The sequence below is a fragment of the Ptychodera flava genome, chromosome 22 (genome assembly GCF_041260155.1).
Source record: "Ptychodera flava strain L36383 chromosome 22, AS_Pfla_20210202, whole genome shotgun sequence".
In the NCBI taxonomy this organism is placed as follows: Eukaryota; Metazoa; Hemichordata; class Enteropneusta; family Ptychoderidae; genus Ptychodera; species Ptychodera flava.
The window spans coordinates 18,368,156-18,389,426 of NC_091949.1; the positions used below are offsets into that span (position 1 = coordinate 18,368,156).

General features: G+C 34.7%; 1 protein-coding gene across 1 annotated transcript in view; it reads right to left on the reverse strand.

The window, feature by feature from the left end:
- Nucleotides 1-4: 4 nt before the first annotated feature.
- Nucleotides 5-21,271, reverse strand: part of LOC139122861 (SH2 domain-containing protein 4B-like) — a 56,982-nt gene continuing 35,715 nt past the window's right edge. Inside the window, exons 4-9 of the mRNA XM_070688678.1 lie at nt 15,703-15,934; nt 12,530-12,671; nt 9,329-9,494; nt 7,104-7,240; nt 5,995-6,215; nt 5-5,642 (exon numbers count right to left, since the gene is read on the reverse strand). Coding sequence (XP_070544779.1) covers nt 5,523-5,642; nt 5,995-6,215; nt 7,104-7,240; nt 9,329-9,494; nt 12,530-12,671; nt 15,703-15,934 — 1,018 coding nt within the window. The 3' untranslated portion in view covers nt 5-5,522. The remainder of the gene's footprint in view (nt 5,643-5,994; nt 6,216-7,103; nt 7,241-9,328; nt 9,495-12,529; nt 12,672-15,702; nt 15,935-21,271) is intronic.

Sequence of the window (21,271 nt, forward strand, 5' to 3'; positions counted from 1 at the left end):
AAAATCCTGGAAAAGAGTTTATTTTCCATCGGAAATTATCCATCCTGACACTGGAATGAATCCAGACAATTGAGAGCTTAATTTGCATAAATCAAACATTTTACTCATTGCTTTCATTGCAAAAATCTGTCTTTGCATAACTACCATACATTCATGAAATTAACTGGTTAAACACTTGATGTCCAAAATCAAATATAAACTTAATAACTAAAGAAATGTTTACAATAATTAAATACATGTAAAGAGCATTTACCAACAGTAGGGTGCATTCCGACAATGCTGAAAAAATCAGGACAAACTCTGACATACACTTTCGTTCACACTCTCAATTCAAAAATAAACTTTAGACAATCCCTAACTTTTGTTTTAATCTTGTCTGACATAACGTACATACAAACTGGCTCTTTTTGGCCCTGAACTCTATCAATATATTCAGATTATTACTGGTCCTACACGCTAACTCTTCTTTAATAACTAACAATAATATACAAGTTTGAAAAAACAATGTAGGAAAGTAGGAAAAGGAATGTTGCCAAACATAGGAGAAAGTTGGGCTATACATAGGAAGTCTGACCATCCTGAGAAATATGAGTTTCCAAACTGCGCTGTTGAGAGCTGTAGAAGAATTTGAAGTCAGCTGGGAGCTCCAAATTATAAATAATCTCAAGTGAGTTGAGAGACCCAAAGAAATTTGCATACAAGCTCCAGTAACAAAGTTCAGGAATTAGAAAACATCTGTTCAAGTTCACCAACGCCTGAAAGAACTCAGTAAAACCATTCAACATAGTAGTTATGTAAAAATAGAAATTTGATTTTGCATTCAAAATAATAATTTTATATCAACCGATATTTCCATGATATAGTTTGAATGCATCAATGCTTGGTCTACATTTCTTCACTTTTGAAATATCTTTAATGAGTCATTAACTTTCAATGACTTAGAAAACCCAATGATAGAAAACCTAATGAGATTTGAAAGTGTACCAGACGACTTTCTGTCATTGGACAGGCAAATCTAGCTGGTTACACCAATCACATGGCAGCTGGTAGTCCTCATTTGTTCATCATCATTTGCAAATTACATATGAATAATATGCAAATTAGTGTAAACGATAGAAGTGTTTCATTTACATCAATGTAACCATGCATTGTTTCCATAAATATTGTAGCAGGCCTGACGATGAGATTTACATCTGCAATTTGATCCATAACACCTTGGCACATGCACATTACAGTGAACACTGTCGAAAAGATTTTTCCCTGCTTGAAACCAAGACTATTGTATATAACATTTATCTACTTTGCATAATTTTAGGAATGTACATCTCTTCAGACTTCTTGGCATCTTTGTACACACATGTTAGCACCATTTTTACATAGTTTAGGCACACAATATGAAAAAGAAAAAAGTTAGTTCTCACTAGTCTAATTATGTATAATCAACTATATTCTAAAGAGTCTCTGACAGTTTCTCAAAATCCTTGTTATGAATTATAATGCCTTTCAGCTTTGATCTGATTATGTTCATGAATATGCAAATTTATGCAAATCAGTTTTTATATATGCAAGAATACATTTAAATTATACACAAATTTAATGCCTCCCTAGGCGTATGAACAAGAATGACATTAAAATGAGTTGCATCAGCACTGATAACTATGCTTTATATATTATCAATAATAACATGCTTGAAAAAGATTATCACTTGTTTTAGGCTACAGTGATAAAATTTAAGCAAGTTACTGAGATAGGATATTTTTCGCAGAACAGGTGCATTACTTTTTCAATGAATGTAAAGGGACTTGGTTTTTGCCAAGTGTTATTTCTAAACTCTTTTTCAGACATAAATGATTGTTTCAAAGGCATTTGAATTTATAGCCATCCTTAATCAATATTCTTTTAAAAATTGATGAAACAAATCTTTTTATATTGTTTGTATAACCGTTAACATTTTTTTTTTATATTTCTACTCTGTGAAGAGGTTGGTCATTGTTCTCTCTGCTCCTGGAATATGGACAAAAATACTGAACTTATTTTTTTTATTAAAAATATACAGCTTCTGTCACTTTTAGTTTTCAGTTTTAAGCAACAGACATATAATATTGGTTTTATTAAATTCTACAAATGAAATTTCCAAATGTGAGGGACACAGGCATATTGCAGTGTCATATCACATGCCATTCTTCATAAATAAACACAGACTGATTTTGTAATCAGATATTGAGCAGAACAAACTTCAAGAGAGAAAAAAAATCGGCATTATTAAATTTTCTAAAACACATTCGTCATCCGGTCAGAGCAAGACTGAATCATCTCTCTTCATAATTCAATCATATTATTAATTTGATTATGCAGATTAAATTTTAACCAAACAAAGGCAGTGATTTTCAGGGAGGATAATTTATTTAGGTGTTCTCATTTACATAATTTTATTACCAGGCTATGCAAGTCCAACCAAAGTCTTGAAATATTTACAGAGAAAAAAACGGTTATTCCCAAGCATGTCCTCACACAGTGTCTTGGCATATATAAATAAAACGAATGAAACACACATGTATTGAGCAACCACAGTGTGGTCAAAAATTGTCTTAATGAAGTACATATTTGATCATGAACATGATTGAACTGTTTGCTCAAGATTAGATTCATTGATTTTATAGTAAAATAATGTCATTTTTTGCTGTGTCTACATATGATTGTATTGGCGTTATGATTGCAATGCAAAGTACATTTTGGGATTTTTTTCTCATATATTGGCACTTGCTGGTGAATACATTATATGGCAAGGATGGACAGTTCTTTCAAATGAAGTGATATTTTAACAGGTTATATTTTTAATCTTTAAAAATATCAACATCTGTGGATAAGTTATCTTCACAAAGTACGCTCTGGTAAATCATGGCCACGCAAAACAGCTAAAGTTGTTTGACTGGAGATAACACACTTTCATTAAACATAATTTTAGACATGCTGGTTTTCATTTGGCTTACTATTCTTTGTACTGAATCATGAATCCATACAGTACCTTCAGAGTGTCATCACACTATTTTGGTGGACAGATTGAGAACAAAATGGCATACAGCTTTATACCGGGGGTTTGCGATCAATGCATACAGCTTAAGGATACATCTGTTGTTGGGAGAATATACATTCTTTTCTGAGTGGGTTATTTGGCAGAATTGAAAGAATGCTGGATTGTATGACAACCTTAACGAAAGATTGATATGACAGAATGAGCATTGGTAAGTTTGTAGGCAAACACCTAATGTCACCAGGGAAAAACTACTTAATCAGGTCTGACTTGAATTTCTGTTGAATCATATACAGGGTCATACATATACGAACGAGTCATTTAGAATAAATTAGCAAGCACACTTTCAAAAGTGAAATGTAAAAAAATACAAACTAGGTAGAAACAAAACAATTAAAGTATAAATTTGATCACAAATTGCATTGAAATATGAAATGTTTTGCAATCAAAATGTATTGTATCAAAACTCAAAGGAATGTTTTGCAAAAGTAGAAAAGGTATACAGTATAAAGAATTCTTGCATAGATTTTTATAAAAAGTCGTATTTGCAATAATAATTCATATTATTTGATTAAAGCAAGGAAAATCACCAAGTTACACTGATAGGATCATTTAATCAAAATACATCAAACTACCCCTAATATGTTGACAATGGTATAGTCCTTGTAACTCCTATACTGTAATGGATGGACCATTGTAGTTGATTTGGTGTGAGTGAGTGTCCAATTGAAATCATAATACATATGTGATTGACTGGGGTTGATTTCACACTTCTCAATTCTTAAAACCCTTTCTGGTCTGAACACCAATTTTTAGGTGATAGCTCCAGTAAGTTACCAGAAATTAAGGTCTGCAAGGGTTATTGTATCTGTTATTCTGCTTCAGCTGTCATACTTTAATTATGAACCTTTCTCATATTCAAGCAATGCTGAAATTTCTGATTAATAAACCACATCATGTCTTCCAAAATGACCTAATTTATGACAGGTCATGTGAGCACCTAGCTTTCTCACTATTTATCACGCATCGTAATCAGAAATATGAAACCTTTTTTGAAGCAAAATAAAAATCTCAACTTCTTCCTAAAACATGAATTCAAGATTTATGCTTATAACATTTCATTAGATTCTAATTCTTCTTGGTATACTCCATATTCCAGTCAATGCAGGACAGAGACTTATGAAAACTCATAAGACTTGGAACTATCTCTCCTTTTCTTGTGGATTGATAGGAAAATGATATTTTTTTCCATAAGTCTTAATGAAAATAGACAGCAACAATAAGGATTTCTCTTTGATACACAGAAATTTGACCAACGGCAAGTGAATATTATTGAAAAAATAATTATGTTGGTAAAGAAATCTTTTCCTCATCACAGCAAAGAAAAACCTTGCAGCATTTATTACAATGCATATATCCCCATCTCCTTGAAAAAATCCATAAATACCATACTGCCATAACTTTGGCAAATTTCTTGAATGACAATGGTTTGAGTGACAGTCTCATATAAATATCAAAAGTAATTTCCTCATTGCATTGTGAGCAACATGCATGTGGTTCCTCTCACTGAATACAATATACACTGTTTAATGTGTTTCCTGATAATACCTCAAATATTACACATTTTCAGGAACTGATACTACCAAGAGCTACAAGTAATGTTGTATTTCAGAGAAAAATGTTTGAAGACTTCAAAGTTTCTTGCTGAAAATACAACACAGATGTGGTAGCATGGACTTCAATAGCATATGATTTGTGCTTGTGTTTCAAAAATGACCAGCTCCCCCAACTTGACCCACCCAAATTCATTACATGGGAGGAGTCTAAAATGGTGCAACCACAGGACTGAACCACAGCACGGGTTGCGTTCTTACTACAGATCAGCAAACTAAAGAGTAATAAAATATATTTGAACTGATTGTCACCACTTGAAACCCGATTGATTTACTTTGAACTCTAGGCAAGGCGGATGAACATTGCACCCATACTAGCTGCTTGACAATTTAATACTATTCCAGGGGGTATGTTTGTATTTTGTCATCACAAAAGGTACCCTCAGAAAAGCACTGATTAATAAAATACAATAGGTGGACCCAATATTCTATTGTTGGGCTTATTTCTATTGAAATCACATACCATATATGAGCATTTCTGATTTTTCACTTTTTATATTTTACTCAGAGGCTTGGTCAAATTTCACCAGGAAACAAGACTATGAATATACAGCAGGCAAATTTATTCCTTTTTCCTCAAAAGATTTCTGCCTCAAATACTGACCAATCAGCTTGGATTATGACTAAACAGAGCACCAATCAAAGTAAAGTCTGAGAAAAAAATAACATCTGGGTTCAAACTTCGAACCATGATGCCAATGAGTTGCGCCGCTGGTCTTATCAATCCAAAATAACTTGTTTGCTGAAGTAAACTCACTCCAGACCAATTTCTAGGAAGGATCCAGTATAAATTTGAAAGTCGTACCCTCACATTACTTTTAAAAGTTAGTACTGTGCACTTCATTTGGGTCGAGGATATCTGCATAATCTGGAGGGTCTTTCACTTGCCCACACGGCGTGCGCAAATACTCCTGACCAACTTCTGAGATGGGTGTGTTCTGTAGAATAAGAAAAAACAAGACATTTTACAGGATACTGTTTTGTAACTATGGAAACAAGTATGTTGTAAGCATGTCAACGTGTGTTGTAAACATGTAAATCAACATGGAGTTTGAACGCCATGACAATTTTATCACTTAAATTTCAACTTTCAAGGCAGAATCAAATTTTGATATCTGATCTGAAAGAAATAATTAAAAAATAAACAATGTAATGGAAATATTCAGCCCCACAGCACCTACATTCAACCACAGAGAGTCAAACTGATGAATAGAAAACATTGTGGTCCAACTACTTCTAGTTTGAGATTTTTTCGCATTTCTGCAATCAAAACGGTGAGAGGTCAAATACCTTGTAGTAGGTCACCAGTTCATACAAGGAATTATGAGCAAGCTGATTGGCTCCAAAGAACTGGTACGTGTTGTCTGAGGTATCAATTAGGAAATGTTTTATCCGATCCGCATCCATGAATGAGATGGTGTAGCCCCAGACGCGTTCACTGACTCGCACGAGGAAAGTACCAACATGTTTGTTCTTCAAAAGCTCTTCTGCTTCTTGTCTGGGAATGATACCTACAAATGAAGATATTCCCGATACAACTGGTCTAAAATTAAGTTGCATAATACTAAAAGTTAACAGTTGAATGTCTTGGGTCAGAGTTTAAAAAAAATAGAGCGAGAATGATAGAGAGTATCAAATATGTTTTGATTATTTTAAGGTTGAGAACCCAAACGATTTGTGTTATCAGGAAAAGCATTCTAAGATTATGAAACAAGAAATATTGCCTATGGATATTACTTTATTTCTAGATCTACTAAAAAAATATGAAATTTTGATGTGAAGATATGAACACTTTGAGTTTTTTGTTGAAGATTTTCCAGGAATATTTGTGTGGAAATCCTTTTGAAATAATCAATTATTACATCAACATTTTAAAAAGAAAATGTTTCTTGAACATCATTGCTGATATTGTTTCTAGGAAAATTTGATCATGTACATTGTATGAGCTTCGGATTTTGACATCTTACTTAGAAAATCTTTGTACTGCATAACCCTTCCATACTACTGAATGTCCATAGCTAGTACATTCAAGTATTGGACAGATATACGACAGACACAGTACGAGCACATAGAGTCCACTTAATTCTTGGGGATATGTGCAGTGTCTCTGAAGATTGTTGCTTATTGGTTGACTAAATAACACTGTTCTGATTCAATTATTGCAAATAGCCAATCAGCTGCATAACAGCTTTAGTTTCAGACTCCTTAAGTTGCTGTAAATAATTCACATCTACCGATCAGGTGTGACCTTCTGAGCTGCTGCATATAGCTGAATTCTTGGAGGCTAAAATGACAATGATGCGCAAAATGTACGACAGACAGATGGACAAACAGACAGTCATAGCCAGCTTCATTTTGAAAGATTTTAAAAATTTGAATGATATAGGGGATGGACTCACCATGAAACCATTCAGCTACCTTGTTAGTTGTTGGATCAATTCCCACTCCTTTTGGAGCTTCAACCTCTTTTATCCACTGGATTACATCTCCCCTGCACTTAGGACGGGCTGGCCTGCCTCTGGATTGATTTTGAGGCCTGAATATGGAGGGAAAACGTTTTCATGAGTCAATAATAAATATTCTCTGTGTGTCAGAGTAAGTAAATTGTATGTTTGTTGCTGAATATAGCACAGAAGGGATGGCATTTGTTGCTGTATATAGAAATCTGGACAACTTTTGTCTTCTTTCACCTGTTTCCACTACTGCAACTTTTGAGAACATTCATTGATGTTACAAAAGTACCAATTTTCCCACTTTTGAAAAAGAAGTAATTTCCGAAAGCCTCTTAAAAGTTTTGTACAAATGTTATTTTTGCATAATAAATGATAGAACAATAAACCCTGTAGAATTTGGCTGTGAATTGTGTTTCTTTTTCTGAATGGTTTTCTTGCCACTTTTATGAAAATCATCTGCCCAACCCACAGTTCGTACACCTTGGGACAAATAAAATTCCAGGGCTTTCCAGGGTTTTTTGACCAGTTTTCCAGGGCTATTTCAACTAAAATCAAGTAATTTTCCAGGGCTCTTGATCATGAAAACAAATTTATACTCGACTTCTATCGACACACCGTACCTATCTACTGCTTTAATTCCTGAGCTTTTTCTTCTAACTGTATAGCTACTGATTGTATTTCAGTTTGTTTTTCTCTTTTGCAGTCTTAGAATTTGCACTCCTAAGACTATTTAACTTTGCGACAAAAGACATTTCCCTGTAGATTCAGCTTTCTTGGAATATTTATTATCAGATTTGTTAAGTTCAACTACATCAGTCTCAAGTGTCTTCATTTTCCAGGGTTTTCAAGGGCTAAATCACATTTTTCCAGGGTTTTCCAGGGCTAAAATAAATTCCAGGGTTTTCCAGGGTTGTCCAGGACCGTACAAACCCTGCCAACCATTAATAATACATGTAACTAGAATAATGTTTCATATGCTGTTTCCTAACACACATTATGATCTTCTAAACAGGCGGCTTCCTCAATTAAATTTTGAAGTCAAGCTGCTGCTCAATCCTGTTTTTGTCTGTCATCAAGTTTTGGAACCATATGACAGGAACTTTGAGTGGGCGACTTTAGCAGACAAAGCTTCCTATTCCAAAGCAGAAATTTATTTTTAACTTGAAACAACACAAAAAGACAATACTTCAGTTTAATATGACTTGTCATATTGGCATCTGACAGAGACTGTTGACAGCTTAGAGCAGCCCTGGTCAAACCTCTGGACCGGTGGTCATGCCAGACTGACCTTTGACCTCCAAAGTGTGATTTCTGAGTATCAAATTAAACTCTGACAAGGACGTCTTTGCAACAGAGAGCTTGTGAACATCTGGAATAGCTACTGAACTCTGGGAAACCTTGTCATCGGCAAGATATATGATGCAAAACATCTCTCCTCTCCTAACTGTAACAGCTTGAAAATGATGTTTATGAGATGACAGTCTGAAAAGTACAGCTGACTGGAAATATGATAGGTTTATGACTGCATAGGATTAGCTGCTGGAAGTAATATTTGCATACGGTAGAATGCCCATGAACAGACATTCAGACTTTAAATTTAACAATACTTATCTGGTGTGCCATTTGTGTAGATTCATTTTCAAGCTGGTGGAGTGTTAAAGGATTTTCCACTCGTTTTAGTGAAATTAAACAAAATTCAATTTTCCTTACATACTAGTTAGGAAAAGTGACCACTTTGAATTTCATACGTTCGTAAATTTTTAGTAACTTTTTTCTCTTTTAACAGTTTTAACAGAGAAACCCCTCACTTGTACTCTCAATTTTGAAAGAGAATGGTTTAAAGTTTCCCTGAAGAAAGTTAAGCAAAAGTTTAAATCTGAAAATTTTCTAGTCACTTCCCACCTTGACCTTTTACCACTATGGTTTGGTCTGAGCCAATTGTTATCATTTTTGTAACACTGATGAACATGGACCACTAACTTTGGTATATCCTCTTATTTCAAATGGTTGGGTTGATCCATTTGCAGGAAAAAGGGGTGAATGGATTGAAACATGAGAGTGAACAGGTTAACTCTTTCACCACTAAACTTTGGTATATCCCTCTTATTTCAAATGGTTGGGTGGAACCACTCACAGGAAAATACGGATGAAAGGATTGAAACATGACTTACTTGGGCGGTATGCCTGGTTTACCCTTTTGCGCCAGATTTCTGTTGTGTACCTGGAGAGCTACATCTGCAAAGCTCAAACCAGAGTAATCCCCTGACATTCGTAAACTGACGCGAGCCCTCTTGGCGGCTTCACTCCTCTCCTTGTCAGCCTTCTTGGAACGGCGCACTTCAGAGGAGATGAAAAAACAAGGCAGAAAAAAAGTCGTTCAATCACTACAGATATTTTACAGTCAACAGAAGCAACTGTTCAAGTGGAAATTGGAGCACCAGACAGTAGAAGCCAGATCATGAAAGTTTGCCTTTTGTCATACTAAAAGTTATTTTGGAATTCAATTGCAGAGCCATAATATCACACAAAGAGTTCTTACATAAGGTCCAATTAAGTTACAAGGGGTTAAATCATAGTGTTGTTATATGTCCCATCTGATATATGAATCTTGATGAGAAGACAATTACATTCCATAAAACAACCAAAATACCTGGCATATCTCAGGTGCCAAAAAGGTTAAAACCAACAATACAAACTCGGGATTCTTTTTCTGCTTTGCTGACAATTAATTCTAAACTTCTGACAGAGTGGGAATTGCCTTGTTCTAGTTCTCTTTTCTTACAGGGCCAATTTTCAAGTGATTACCCTAATTTGTAAGAGACCTTACGTGGAGGACATGAAGGTCACATGACCTTTGACCTGCAAGGTCAACCACCATGAGATACCAAATCACTTTCTTACTCATAAATGCTTTACAAGTATAATAAATATTCTCGGCTGACAGTTATGGCATAATGAGGGAAGATATTGTTCACAAGTCGAAACTGTGGCCTCGGTCACTAATGTTGAAAATGACAGACATGCTCAAATGTTAAACTGGTGTTTACAGCCATTCAGACTCCTTCAGAATGCATTCACCACTGCTATGTCACCAAAAAATTATTTAAAACAAACTTCATTTCAAAAAGGTATTCGTCAGATAAAATCTAGACTATTAACAACAAGAAAAATTCTAAAACAAAAGCAATAACAAACGTGGCATGATTTGAACAAACGTGACTGCAGTCAATGAGCTTTCAAACGACTTTGCTTTAAAGTTGAACATCAAAGTAAATTACCATATAAAAATTGCTTCCCTATGAAATGCAGTTGCTGGCCTGTGACTTGTGAAATAATGTACAGAAATGTACATTATTTGTAAAACCATTACTGGCAGGAATACTTGAGACAGCAGCAGCTCATCCTTGTCGAGGATGTTTTACTTAAGATGTTTGTAAGTTTATTGAAGCAGATGATAACATTCTTGGGTTTCACAATCTCACTAAAATTTTGACCTCTTACACCAATTTCAGTATAATTTGCCATCTATCCATGCCGTGTTCTGTACGCTCAAGAGCATATCAATATCAACTCTAAAAACCATACATAGCATGGTGTCGACAGACACTGACAGACATGCAATATCCGGGAACTGTCATGTGAGAAAGTATTGAGTAGTCTGTGTCGTGGTGTGAAAAATTCACAGAGTTGGCAGGCACGTCTACTAAAAGTTTTTGGATAGTGAGTATTCATTATCATATCATACCAGTATGTTAATGGTGTAAATACTGCTATCTGATTGGTTGAGACGTGAAAATAACCGTGCTATATTCGCAGTATAGCTAATTGGAACAGGGACGAGCTCTTGGCAAGAGAAAAATTCCTTTCTTGATGTTTCATGCCAGAATTTAATTTCATATGATACAATAGCAATAAACCACCTTAGCAATGGGCATACCGCTCGATTTTGACCAGGTCACTCCATGTATGCACTTGCTATCGCTCGTGCACACATGTCGTGAACTCCAGGTCAAAATCTTGTAGTATACTGTCACTGGGTGTGGTTTATTGCTTAAACATTTTTATTACATACCCCTATGACAAACATTCTCTTACACTTTGTGCTGAAGGCTGCACTACTGTACGGACATGGTAAATAATTCCTGTACTGTACGTTCAAAGTAGACACAAAGAAATCAAACTGTACAGCAGGACTTGTTGAAATGTAACATACCATGAGATGAATTATGAATATTTCTATTGATCAAGGCTGATGATGAATGTATGTCCAGTAATTAATGTATAGTTTCTCAAAGCTTTTGATTGGTAGGCTGTGAAACCATTGATAAAGAAACCAGTTCACATTCCAATTGGCTGTACCCTTTGATGCATTTTTTATTGATTTTATTAAAACAGTGCAATAGATTCTTGTTGTGCAGCTAAATCATATTTTGAATACTTGTTGTTCAAAATGTCAACACGGACTGTTCAGGTGTGTAAAATGTTTTACATATAATCTATTGTCTTGGTAAGGCTTAATTTATATCTTAACAGGTACACCCAAGCAAAAAGGAAGTTTTAATTTAGTAAAAGAAAAATAATGCAAATATAAGAGTCCATTATTCCTTTCAATATACTGTCAAAAGCCAATCTTTTAATTTAAATACCCTATCAAATAAACAAACTTTAAATGCATTTCCGAAAACAAATACTTCCTGCATCCTAAATAGGTCAATGGTTCATTCAAAAGACACATCACAGGGGTGGTTCAATTTCAGCATAATCTATAGTTTTGGCAACTTCTGCTAAACGAGCCATTTATAGGCAACAAAATCACACACATTCCTCAGTTACAGGACCATAACTATTTTTAACACTGAACACGCCTGGAAAACTAAAGTTTAATACAATGCTCAAGTATATGTTTAAACTGTTGTCTATTACAATCAAGAATACCTTTATATAATGGATGAATTTTCACAAAGAATTAATTTATTTAAACTGTACTGGTACAGTATAACATGTATTTACAGAGACTGCTATTAAATTTCTCTGTCAACTTTATGATGAAATATTGATCTTGACAGTCTGGGGCCAAACAATATTGAGAATGCAACCTTCTTTTCATTTCAGTAGCAGCGCCAAAAAAGTTTGGATGGAACTAAAAATGGACAGAGCTTTTAGTTTTTCTAGAAATCCATTCATGAGGAGCATTTTACAGACCTAACATAGAACAAACTAATCTTTAATTTTCTTGCCCAACACATTTTTCTTTTCAGAAAATGGAATAACTGCTATGCAAGACAGCAACAGCTATACCAAAAGTTGTCGGTCAAAATGTCGTTTTTTGTTGCAAGTGTTTGTCAGTGACAATGAACATCACAGGAACTTACATTGAACTTTCCAGATTTCATCTTGTTGTTTTGTTTCACTCTCTTCAGCCTGGCTGTTTAATGCTGCTTGCCTTTTCCATTTCTGGTACAACTCTCTGGCCCGTTCCTTTTCCCGCCTACGGATTTCTTGTTCTTGACGTTCCTGTAGAGATGGCAATTGAGGTCAATACTAAGGTCAAACAATCATAAAAACACAACGATTTCAAAGTTAACATTCATGGAAAATTACGATGTGGGAAACAAGTCTGTCACCCTCAATGTTTTTTACAAATCTTGCCTTACCATAACCTAACAATTGCAACAGTCATAAAGTGGTAGTGAGTATGGCTGAAGTATTTTCCAATCTTTATTATGCATGTATACAAATTCTGGATTTATTAAAATCTGTAACTTTTGATTATTTTTTCATAATTTTTGTCACAAAGCACACGTAAATTTTTTACCCCTCTCCCTAGATTATACTGAACTAATTGACCAGCCTTGCACACACAACACACGATATGTTCAAAATATGCAATGCAGCGCTTTTGACAAAAAATGAATTTTAGTCTTGACAAAACCAAACGGCCTACAATCATGTTAGACATAATACAGGTACAGGTATACATGCTATGCTGACAAATTAAAATTGAGAGTATTTCACAGACTGAATAAACATGCTGGAAAATAAATCAGAAGGTACAGCTGATACAGTTTTAATTATTTGAAGTGATATATGTGAAGTGAAAAGGCTGGACTGACATACTACATCATAAGGGACTGTAAGGTAAAGTAATAAAACATAATTCACCATAAAATATGGGAAATAAGTTCCCGAAAAAGCATTTACTAATAACATTGTACATTTTCATTTTAACTTTGCCATATTTTACCTGGCATGGTATAAATGCAATGAGAATTTTCAAACACTTTGCATTTCAATTCCTGTGATATTGTACAGGGAACTAGTAGTAAGCTTGTTAGTATTTGGGTGTCATGCTCACCTGCTGTTTGATAAAAAAATTTTTTTTGTTTTCAAATATCAACAAGATTGGGTTTTACTTTCACTAATTTTCATTTTGTGGAAGTGGCTGAGAAAAGTGGAGGAATTAACTCAATGCTTTTACAATGAAATATTGTCTTGAATGTTAAATAAAACTTAGACATTAGATTATACTCTGTGCAACTTGCTTTATATTTTATTGAGATTGATTCCAATTATCTTTGAGTCCCAGGCAGTGTTTTTGAGAGAAGTACATATTTCTGTGATTTTCTCACATCTTGCTGTAACATAGCCAACAGGTATCTTTTGCTTGAACTTTAGGGTTTTTCCGCATTACATTCAGTAACAATTGAGAAAATATCAAAAATATTTTCTCAAAGTTACAGAGATAATCAGTCAAACCACACTTCCTAGTTGTCTATACATATAATGGGCAGATCCTATTTACAGTGATGTCATAGTTCCATCATCAATAATGCAAAAATAAATATTTTCTAAAAATTTTGACAAGACTTTCAGAAATAATTCTTGCACAAATGGGAATCTTGGTACACTTCGTTACTACAGATGTCCTTATTGACAGTATACAGACCACATGTCAAAGGATCTCATCACAAACTATAATAACACAGACAGATGCATACAGATAAAATTCGTCCAACTTTCTGTTGGCTATAGCAAATGTTGTATGTTACTATATTTAGCAACAAACCTTGGAATCAGTGTTTCTGCACTATTATTAAAGAGTAAATAGAAATAGACGACTTAAGATTGACTCTACCTCCAAATTAAAATGCCACCGCTGAAATTGTTTGTCAATATTATGTTTGTCAACAAAACTGAACAAGACGATGGAACGACTTGGAGACAGACAGAATTGTGCCAGAACAAGGCCACCGCATATGGTATGAATGGCTTACGGCATATTACAGATATTATTGAAATCACGCTGCTCCATGTAATTTCTGTGTATTTCCAAAATATACAAATTTACTGTTCACCTTTTCACCATCATATTTTAGGACTACCCAATTGTTATCTATGACAATTGTGGAATTCTATACTTTGACACTGGAGGGGGGGGCGGCGCCGCCAAGCTTCAGGGGGAACATATCCACCAAACAATACAGTGACTTAACAGATGAATTCCAATGTCAAAAAATATTAAAGATCATGTGTGACGTTACATTAACCTTCCTGATAGACTTCGAAGTCTTGCCAATTTCAATTTACAGGAGAGAAATATTCATGACATTTTATGCCAATGGGAGTTTTCCCCTTTTCCAAAGTATGATCACCTGAGAACTGCAGTACCAGGCAGGTCTGAGCATTCCTGGCTCTGAATGGCCAATACATCATCATGTTCAATAATGACAACATACAGATCGGTATACACAGCTTATACTCTATATATATTTTTGGCTTCAATTCTGGTCTAAATGCATAATTAATTTCCAAAATGTTTTGTCCTTACAAACTCAGTCCCATTACCCTGATAGGCTTAACTTGTGCTGTTGTTAACAATTGGATGGAACAAAGGCTAGCAGCACATATTGCCTACATTACTGAGCTAAAAGTAGTTTTGAAATTTTAGCAATTTAAACAGGATAATTTCTGTTATTGAAGGCAATGTATTTTGATTCAAGAGCATTCATACTTTTAATGCACACAGTCCATAAAAGAAAGGTACAGTACTTAAACTTCTGTTTTGTTACTGGAGGGAAGTACTCTATTACAAAAAGCCAGCTCAACTAATTGCCACTTCACAAAATACATGCAGTCATCGTGACAAGTATGCCAAATGGAAAACACTTATGAATGGAATTTACCGGGCTTCAAGTACTTCTTAAATGTTTGCAGTGTGTAATTGTACTCTGACTTTGCCATTATCACACCGAGGAAACACAAGAAATTATGCCATTACACAATTATGTAATTGCCATTTTAACAGTTTTTTTATAGAATTCTGTAATTTCCGAAATAGATATTCAAATTTTTGCAATCCATACGAGGATTTCTTCTCAGGTCTTTAATGCATAATATCATAACAATCTTTGAATTATTGGCAACTCAAGGCTATGCCATTGATTGGTTGATAATTGTCACCTGACTGCCCAATTGCTACACTGGTAACTCAAAGTACATGTACCAGTTTATAATTTCCGAACGATGAATGTTTTATTTAACTCACTCTTTCTTCTTTCAGTTTTTTTTCTTTGGCAGCTATCTCTCTCATTTGACTCTCTTTCTCCAATCTTTGCTTTTCCAGCTTCTCAGCTTCAAGTTTTGCTTGTTTCAGTGATGCAAAAAGAGCTTGTTCTTCGTCTTTCTTTCGTCTCTCTTCATCCAGTTTTGTTCTCTCTCGCTCAAGTCGTTGTTCCGCTTCCCGCTGTCTCCGAAGCCGTTCTTGTTCCTCTTTTGCTCTGCAGAGAAATTTTTGAGAGAATATTGAAATTTTACCAACTTTTGATGAATACAACCACAAGACATTTTACCAGAAACGGTGATTGATTTAAGTCTGACAAAAACCAAACTATCAATATTATCCTGGTGCAAATAAACCAGGGGAAAGAATTACTCAAAGAATATAAAAATAGTGACAATGTCACTGGTCGCTCCCATATAGTTATCAAAACAAGCTAAAATCAAGCTAAAAGCTTTTTTATCACAAATAGAAACAATTCCCCCAATAAAATAAAATTATACAAATTTCACCAGAATTTGATCAAATCTTACTGACGTCACCCGTAAAAACCTCTACACTAAGTTTCAACTCAATCGGACGTGTGGTTTCAGAGTTAAAAAAAATTTTTGATCAAAAATGAAAAAAATAGCCAAAAAATGCAAATATGCAAATTTCACCACGATTTGCCCAGATTTGAGAAAGGTCACTCCTATGCACTTCCATACCAAGTTTCAAATCAATCAGACTTGTGGTTTCAGAGAAGAAGATTTTTTGACCAAAAATGGGAGAAAATTACAAAAAAATCATGAAAAATAGCAAGTCCAAGATACTGACCCAAGATGTGCACAATCATTTCAGGTCAGCCCAAAGTACTTACATGCTAATTTTCCATCTAATCTGCTCAGTGGCTATTGAGATTTTCAATAAAATGTAAACTTGTAAACATATATACATATGGCTATGGGAGCTAACAAACGACCCAATGGTCGACAGAGCTCTGCTGTGTTATGAAGAAGAGCAACGTTTTGTGACATATGTATTGATGAAGAAGGTTGAGATCTTTGATAGCTCATTTCAGGATGGCCTGACCTAAAATGGCAAATTAGCTGCAAAAATACAAATTGATGATTTCATCATAATTATGTATAAAAATGTATACCAAATATCAAAGCTATCACATGAGTAACTTTTGAGAAACAAATATTTTGACCAAAAACGGCAAAAACTGACCCAAAAATACAAAAATTGAAGATTTCATCAAATTTCACTATATCACACTAAGAGAACCCCCAGGAACCTGTATACCAAATATCAAAGGCATCAGACAAGTAGTTTTTGAGAAACACATTTTTGACCAAAAATGGCAAAAATTGCACCAAAAATACAAAATTGCAGATTTCATCATATATTCTGTATATCATATTTAGTTTATCTGTAGGAACCTGTATACCAAATATCAAAGCTGTCAGACGAGCTGTTTTGATGAAATAAATTTTTGACCAAAAATGATGACAAAAAATTCCTTAAAAATACAGATTTGCTTATTTCATCACAATTTGAACAAATCCAAGTTGGGCTATCCTAGGGACCTGTATACCAAATATCAAAGCTGTCAGACGAGCGGTTTTGATGAAATAAATTTTTGACCAAAATGACAAAAAAATTCCTTAAAAATACAGATTTGCATATTTCATCACAATTTGAACAATTCAAGTTGGGCTATCCCTAGGGACCTGTATACCAAATATCAAAGCTGTCAGACGAGCGGTTTTGATGAAATAAATTTTTGACCAAAAATGACAAAAAAATTCCTTAAAAATACAGATTTGCTTATTTCATCACAATTTGAACAAATCCAAGTTGGGCTATCCCTAGGGACCTGTATACCAAATATCAAAGCTGTCAGACGAGCGGTTTTGATGAAATAAATTTTTGACCAAAAATGACAAAAAAATTCCTTAAAAATACAGATTTGCTTATTTCATCACAATTTGAACAAATCCAAGTTGGGTTATCCCTAGGGACCTGTATACCAAATATCAAAGCTGTCTGACCAGCGGTTATGAAGAAGGAGATTTTTTACCAAAAACGCCTTTTTTGGCACTAATTTGCATATTTTTGGCAATGACAACTTCATTTGAACAAAATCTCATCTACAGCCCATCATCCATGTACACACCAAATATCAAGATGAAATGTGCAGCGGTTTTGGAGTTTTTGATGTTGACGGACAGACATACAGACATACAGACATACAGACATTTTCCTAGCCTATAAGAATAGCTTCCATTGCCATATATACATATGGCTATGGGAGCTAAAAATGTGATAAGTCCGGACTGTGACAACCACAAAGCTTAAACAATGGATTTAAAATTACTGAAATCAATGTATAAATTACTTTAAAAAGTGTAAAGGATACATGAAAATAACTTAAATCAGTACAAATATAAGCAGAATGTATTTGGCAGGAAGTATACAACACTTGGTAAAGTATGCCAATGTTCTCCCCAGGGCAATTATAGAATGGTGGCCACCATTCTCTAATTTTTGGTAAACAATAGAAACTCATTACCATAACAATTAAATGTATTGTTATGCAAATCAGCCACCACACTGTATGCTGGGAATGCAAAACCTTGATATTTCAACTACCAGTAATACACCACCTGTTAACAATATAGCCATCACTGAGGGCAGTTCAGAATCTTACAACTAAAATCAATCGCCTAGCAACATGAATGATACAAGGTTACATTTAGTGTGCTGGCTTGATCCAATCATTCTACCTAAAGCAGAACTACTTGACTCAAAATTTCGCTTTTAAAACGTTAGCCGCTAGCTTTTTCTTCCTTATTTCGACATCAATAAGGAATGTTACTTTTGAATTTTTTTGAAGCATATGGGAAGTACCTGATCATTAATGCCTGGGAATATAGAACAGTATACAATGATTTCTACAGTTTTTAATAGACTTCAAATTTCAAACACTGGGTCAACACCTGCTGCTTCAGAGATAGTGACAGAAAGAAGTCTTTCATTTCAGCAAATCATAATGAATTTATTGCCTCCAGGAGCCTGAAAAGGTTAACAAACTTATTCTTAATTTTTTAACACGTACAGGAATAGTATTCCTTCAACTCTGTCGAGTATTAAATTATCACAAATTCTATTTTTTGATGCAAAATCTTTCATCTTTCTTTAGAGAGATCGATTCTATGTTTTGTACATGAGTTTGACTCTGATATTTGAAATATGACAATGCCATCATGTCCATAGAGATGATAAATACCATCTATTAATAAAATGCAGACCCTTATTATCTGAAACAAAATATGGCAACACAGGAATCATGCTGAATCTGATGAGTGGATACAACCGAATCAAATCAAGTAGCAACAGATTAACTGGAAACATGATCGTCGGCACACACACGGTTGATTTGGTCAGTTGATGGAACTCTATGTAAGTCAACAGTAAATGTGTCAAGGGAAAGATTCTTATCAATCTTCATGCCATATTGATGCTTTTCATGAATTCCATACACACTGCACAAATCATAAAATCACAAAATTCTTCATTTTGTGAGAGAGTGTAGTTTCCTCTTTCCTTTCTATAATGACAATATGTGAGACTTAGCACCAGGGTACCCATGATTCCAAAGCTGGGAATTTTCATACCCAAAATTACAATTAAGATAGCATGCGTCTAGAAAGCGAAAGACTACAACTTTTGCTCAAGCTTTCCCCTATGAAACTTTCAACCACTTTCCTACGAAATCAAGAATAGAGATCATGGGTAACCATGCAAAGTTTGGAACTAGAGAAACAAATAACCCAACATTTACTGAGGTTTGAAATTCAAAATGGCTGCCATCCCTCCCTTAACTGTGAGGGGAAAACAAATTTTTGGATTTTCAAAAACCAAGACTGTGAAAAATTTTCTCAATCCAAGAGCTTTAAAATGAGCCCCCAACAATGGTATCTCAGAAAAATATTGGAAAAATTTGGGGTCCAAAATTATCTGTCCCCGAAGCACATTCTACCTTATAAGAGTAAAGTTGTAATGTGTCCGCAGGGAGTATTCAGTCACTGCTCTAGCTATACATATGATACTATGAGGTTATCCACGATATCAGCGCTTGGTTGGGACGTATTGCCACGAGTGAGAGTGCGAGCCACATCACACGAGTCGAAGACGAGTGTGATGCGGCGCGCACCCTCAAGAGTGGCAATACGTCCCAACCAAGCGCTGATATCGTGGGATAACTGATTTATCATATGCCCATGACCGTATATTTATGTAAAAGGTAATTAAAAATAAGAAATTTTATTAGTTTTTGTCAGTCTTTCGAAGGGACTATGTTTTTATATTCTGCCGCTGGTCTGAGCGCATTGATACATGTTTGTTTACAAAAGCTGATCAAGTCGTCGATAGCATCGTGTCGGTTGTATACAGTCTAAACAGGATTATTTCAGCGCAATTTACTGCAGTTCAGAAAAACGAATGGAGCCAATTTACTTATTCTGGTCACCGTCCCGGTGTTCTGGTGGATAATTATTACACGGACAATATTGTAAGTTTGAATTCACTTTAATTACTCTTGCTGAAACATGGCTGACGTGAACACGAACGACGAAGTAGCGCGAAATACAACAGATTGTAAACATCAACTTTTAATTTTCTACAACCTGTCCTGTAACTCTCTTACATCTGAAATAAAGGAACGTTATGTACTAGTAATATGTTTCGTTTTATATTGGTTAATTTTGATTGAAGTGAAAAAAGATGGATTTGATCGTTAAATGCAAGATGAACATCGCCATCATAACATCAAAATCGGAAATAAACAACATTGATGACGTATAACGTGCCGTATCAGACTGATATTTTACGTTCCACGTCATGACGCGTCAGAGGAGATACGGATGCGGTCATGGGTATATGTATAAACATCATACAACACTTTGCTGAAAATTCTAAAATGTCTCTTTTCTGATGATTTTACTTCTTTTCTTGGGAAAAGTACTATCTATCGTAATGATGATAAAACAAATAGACAGTCAACATAATTTTCATTTACTGACTTGAGTACAAAGATCAAACTGACATCAAATTGAATTTTTGGTTCTCCAATTTATGGAGCTCTGTGAACCACGTGCAGTATATGGTTTAAAACTGTATCATATCTGTGTTGGAGTTTGAAATAAATAAACAAACAAACAAATGTTAGAGATGGGTGATGAATGGGTAAAACAGACAGACTGTGAACATATGGTCTTTGTTGGCAGTTCTGTAAAATTTAGAAACCATAATTATCTGAGTATAACTATTAGGTAAATTCATTCTCTTGTGAACGATAAGGTTGAATAAAGACATGGCAGTGAAAAGTTAAGTGGACCTTATACATATGTCAAACTTAATCTGCCATGGATAGGTTCAATGAAGGAAGTGCAGTCCTTGGTTATTCAATTACGGAACCACCCAAGGGGTCTCTGTTCAGGAGCATGGGTACATGTATGCCAACAGAGTTTCACAGCAACCAAGCTTGAACAAGTTATAAAATAAAATACAT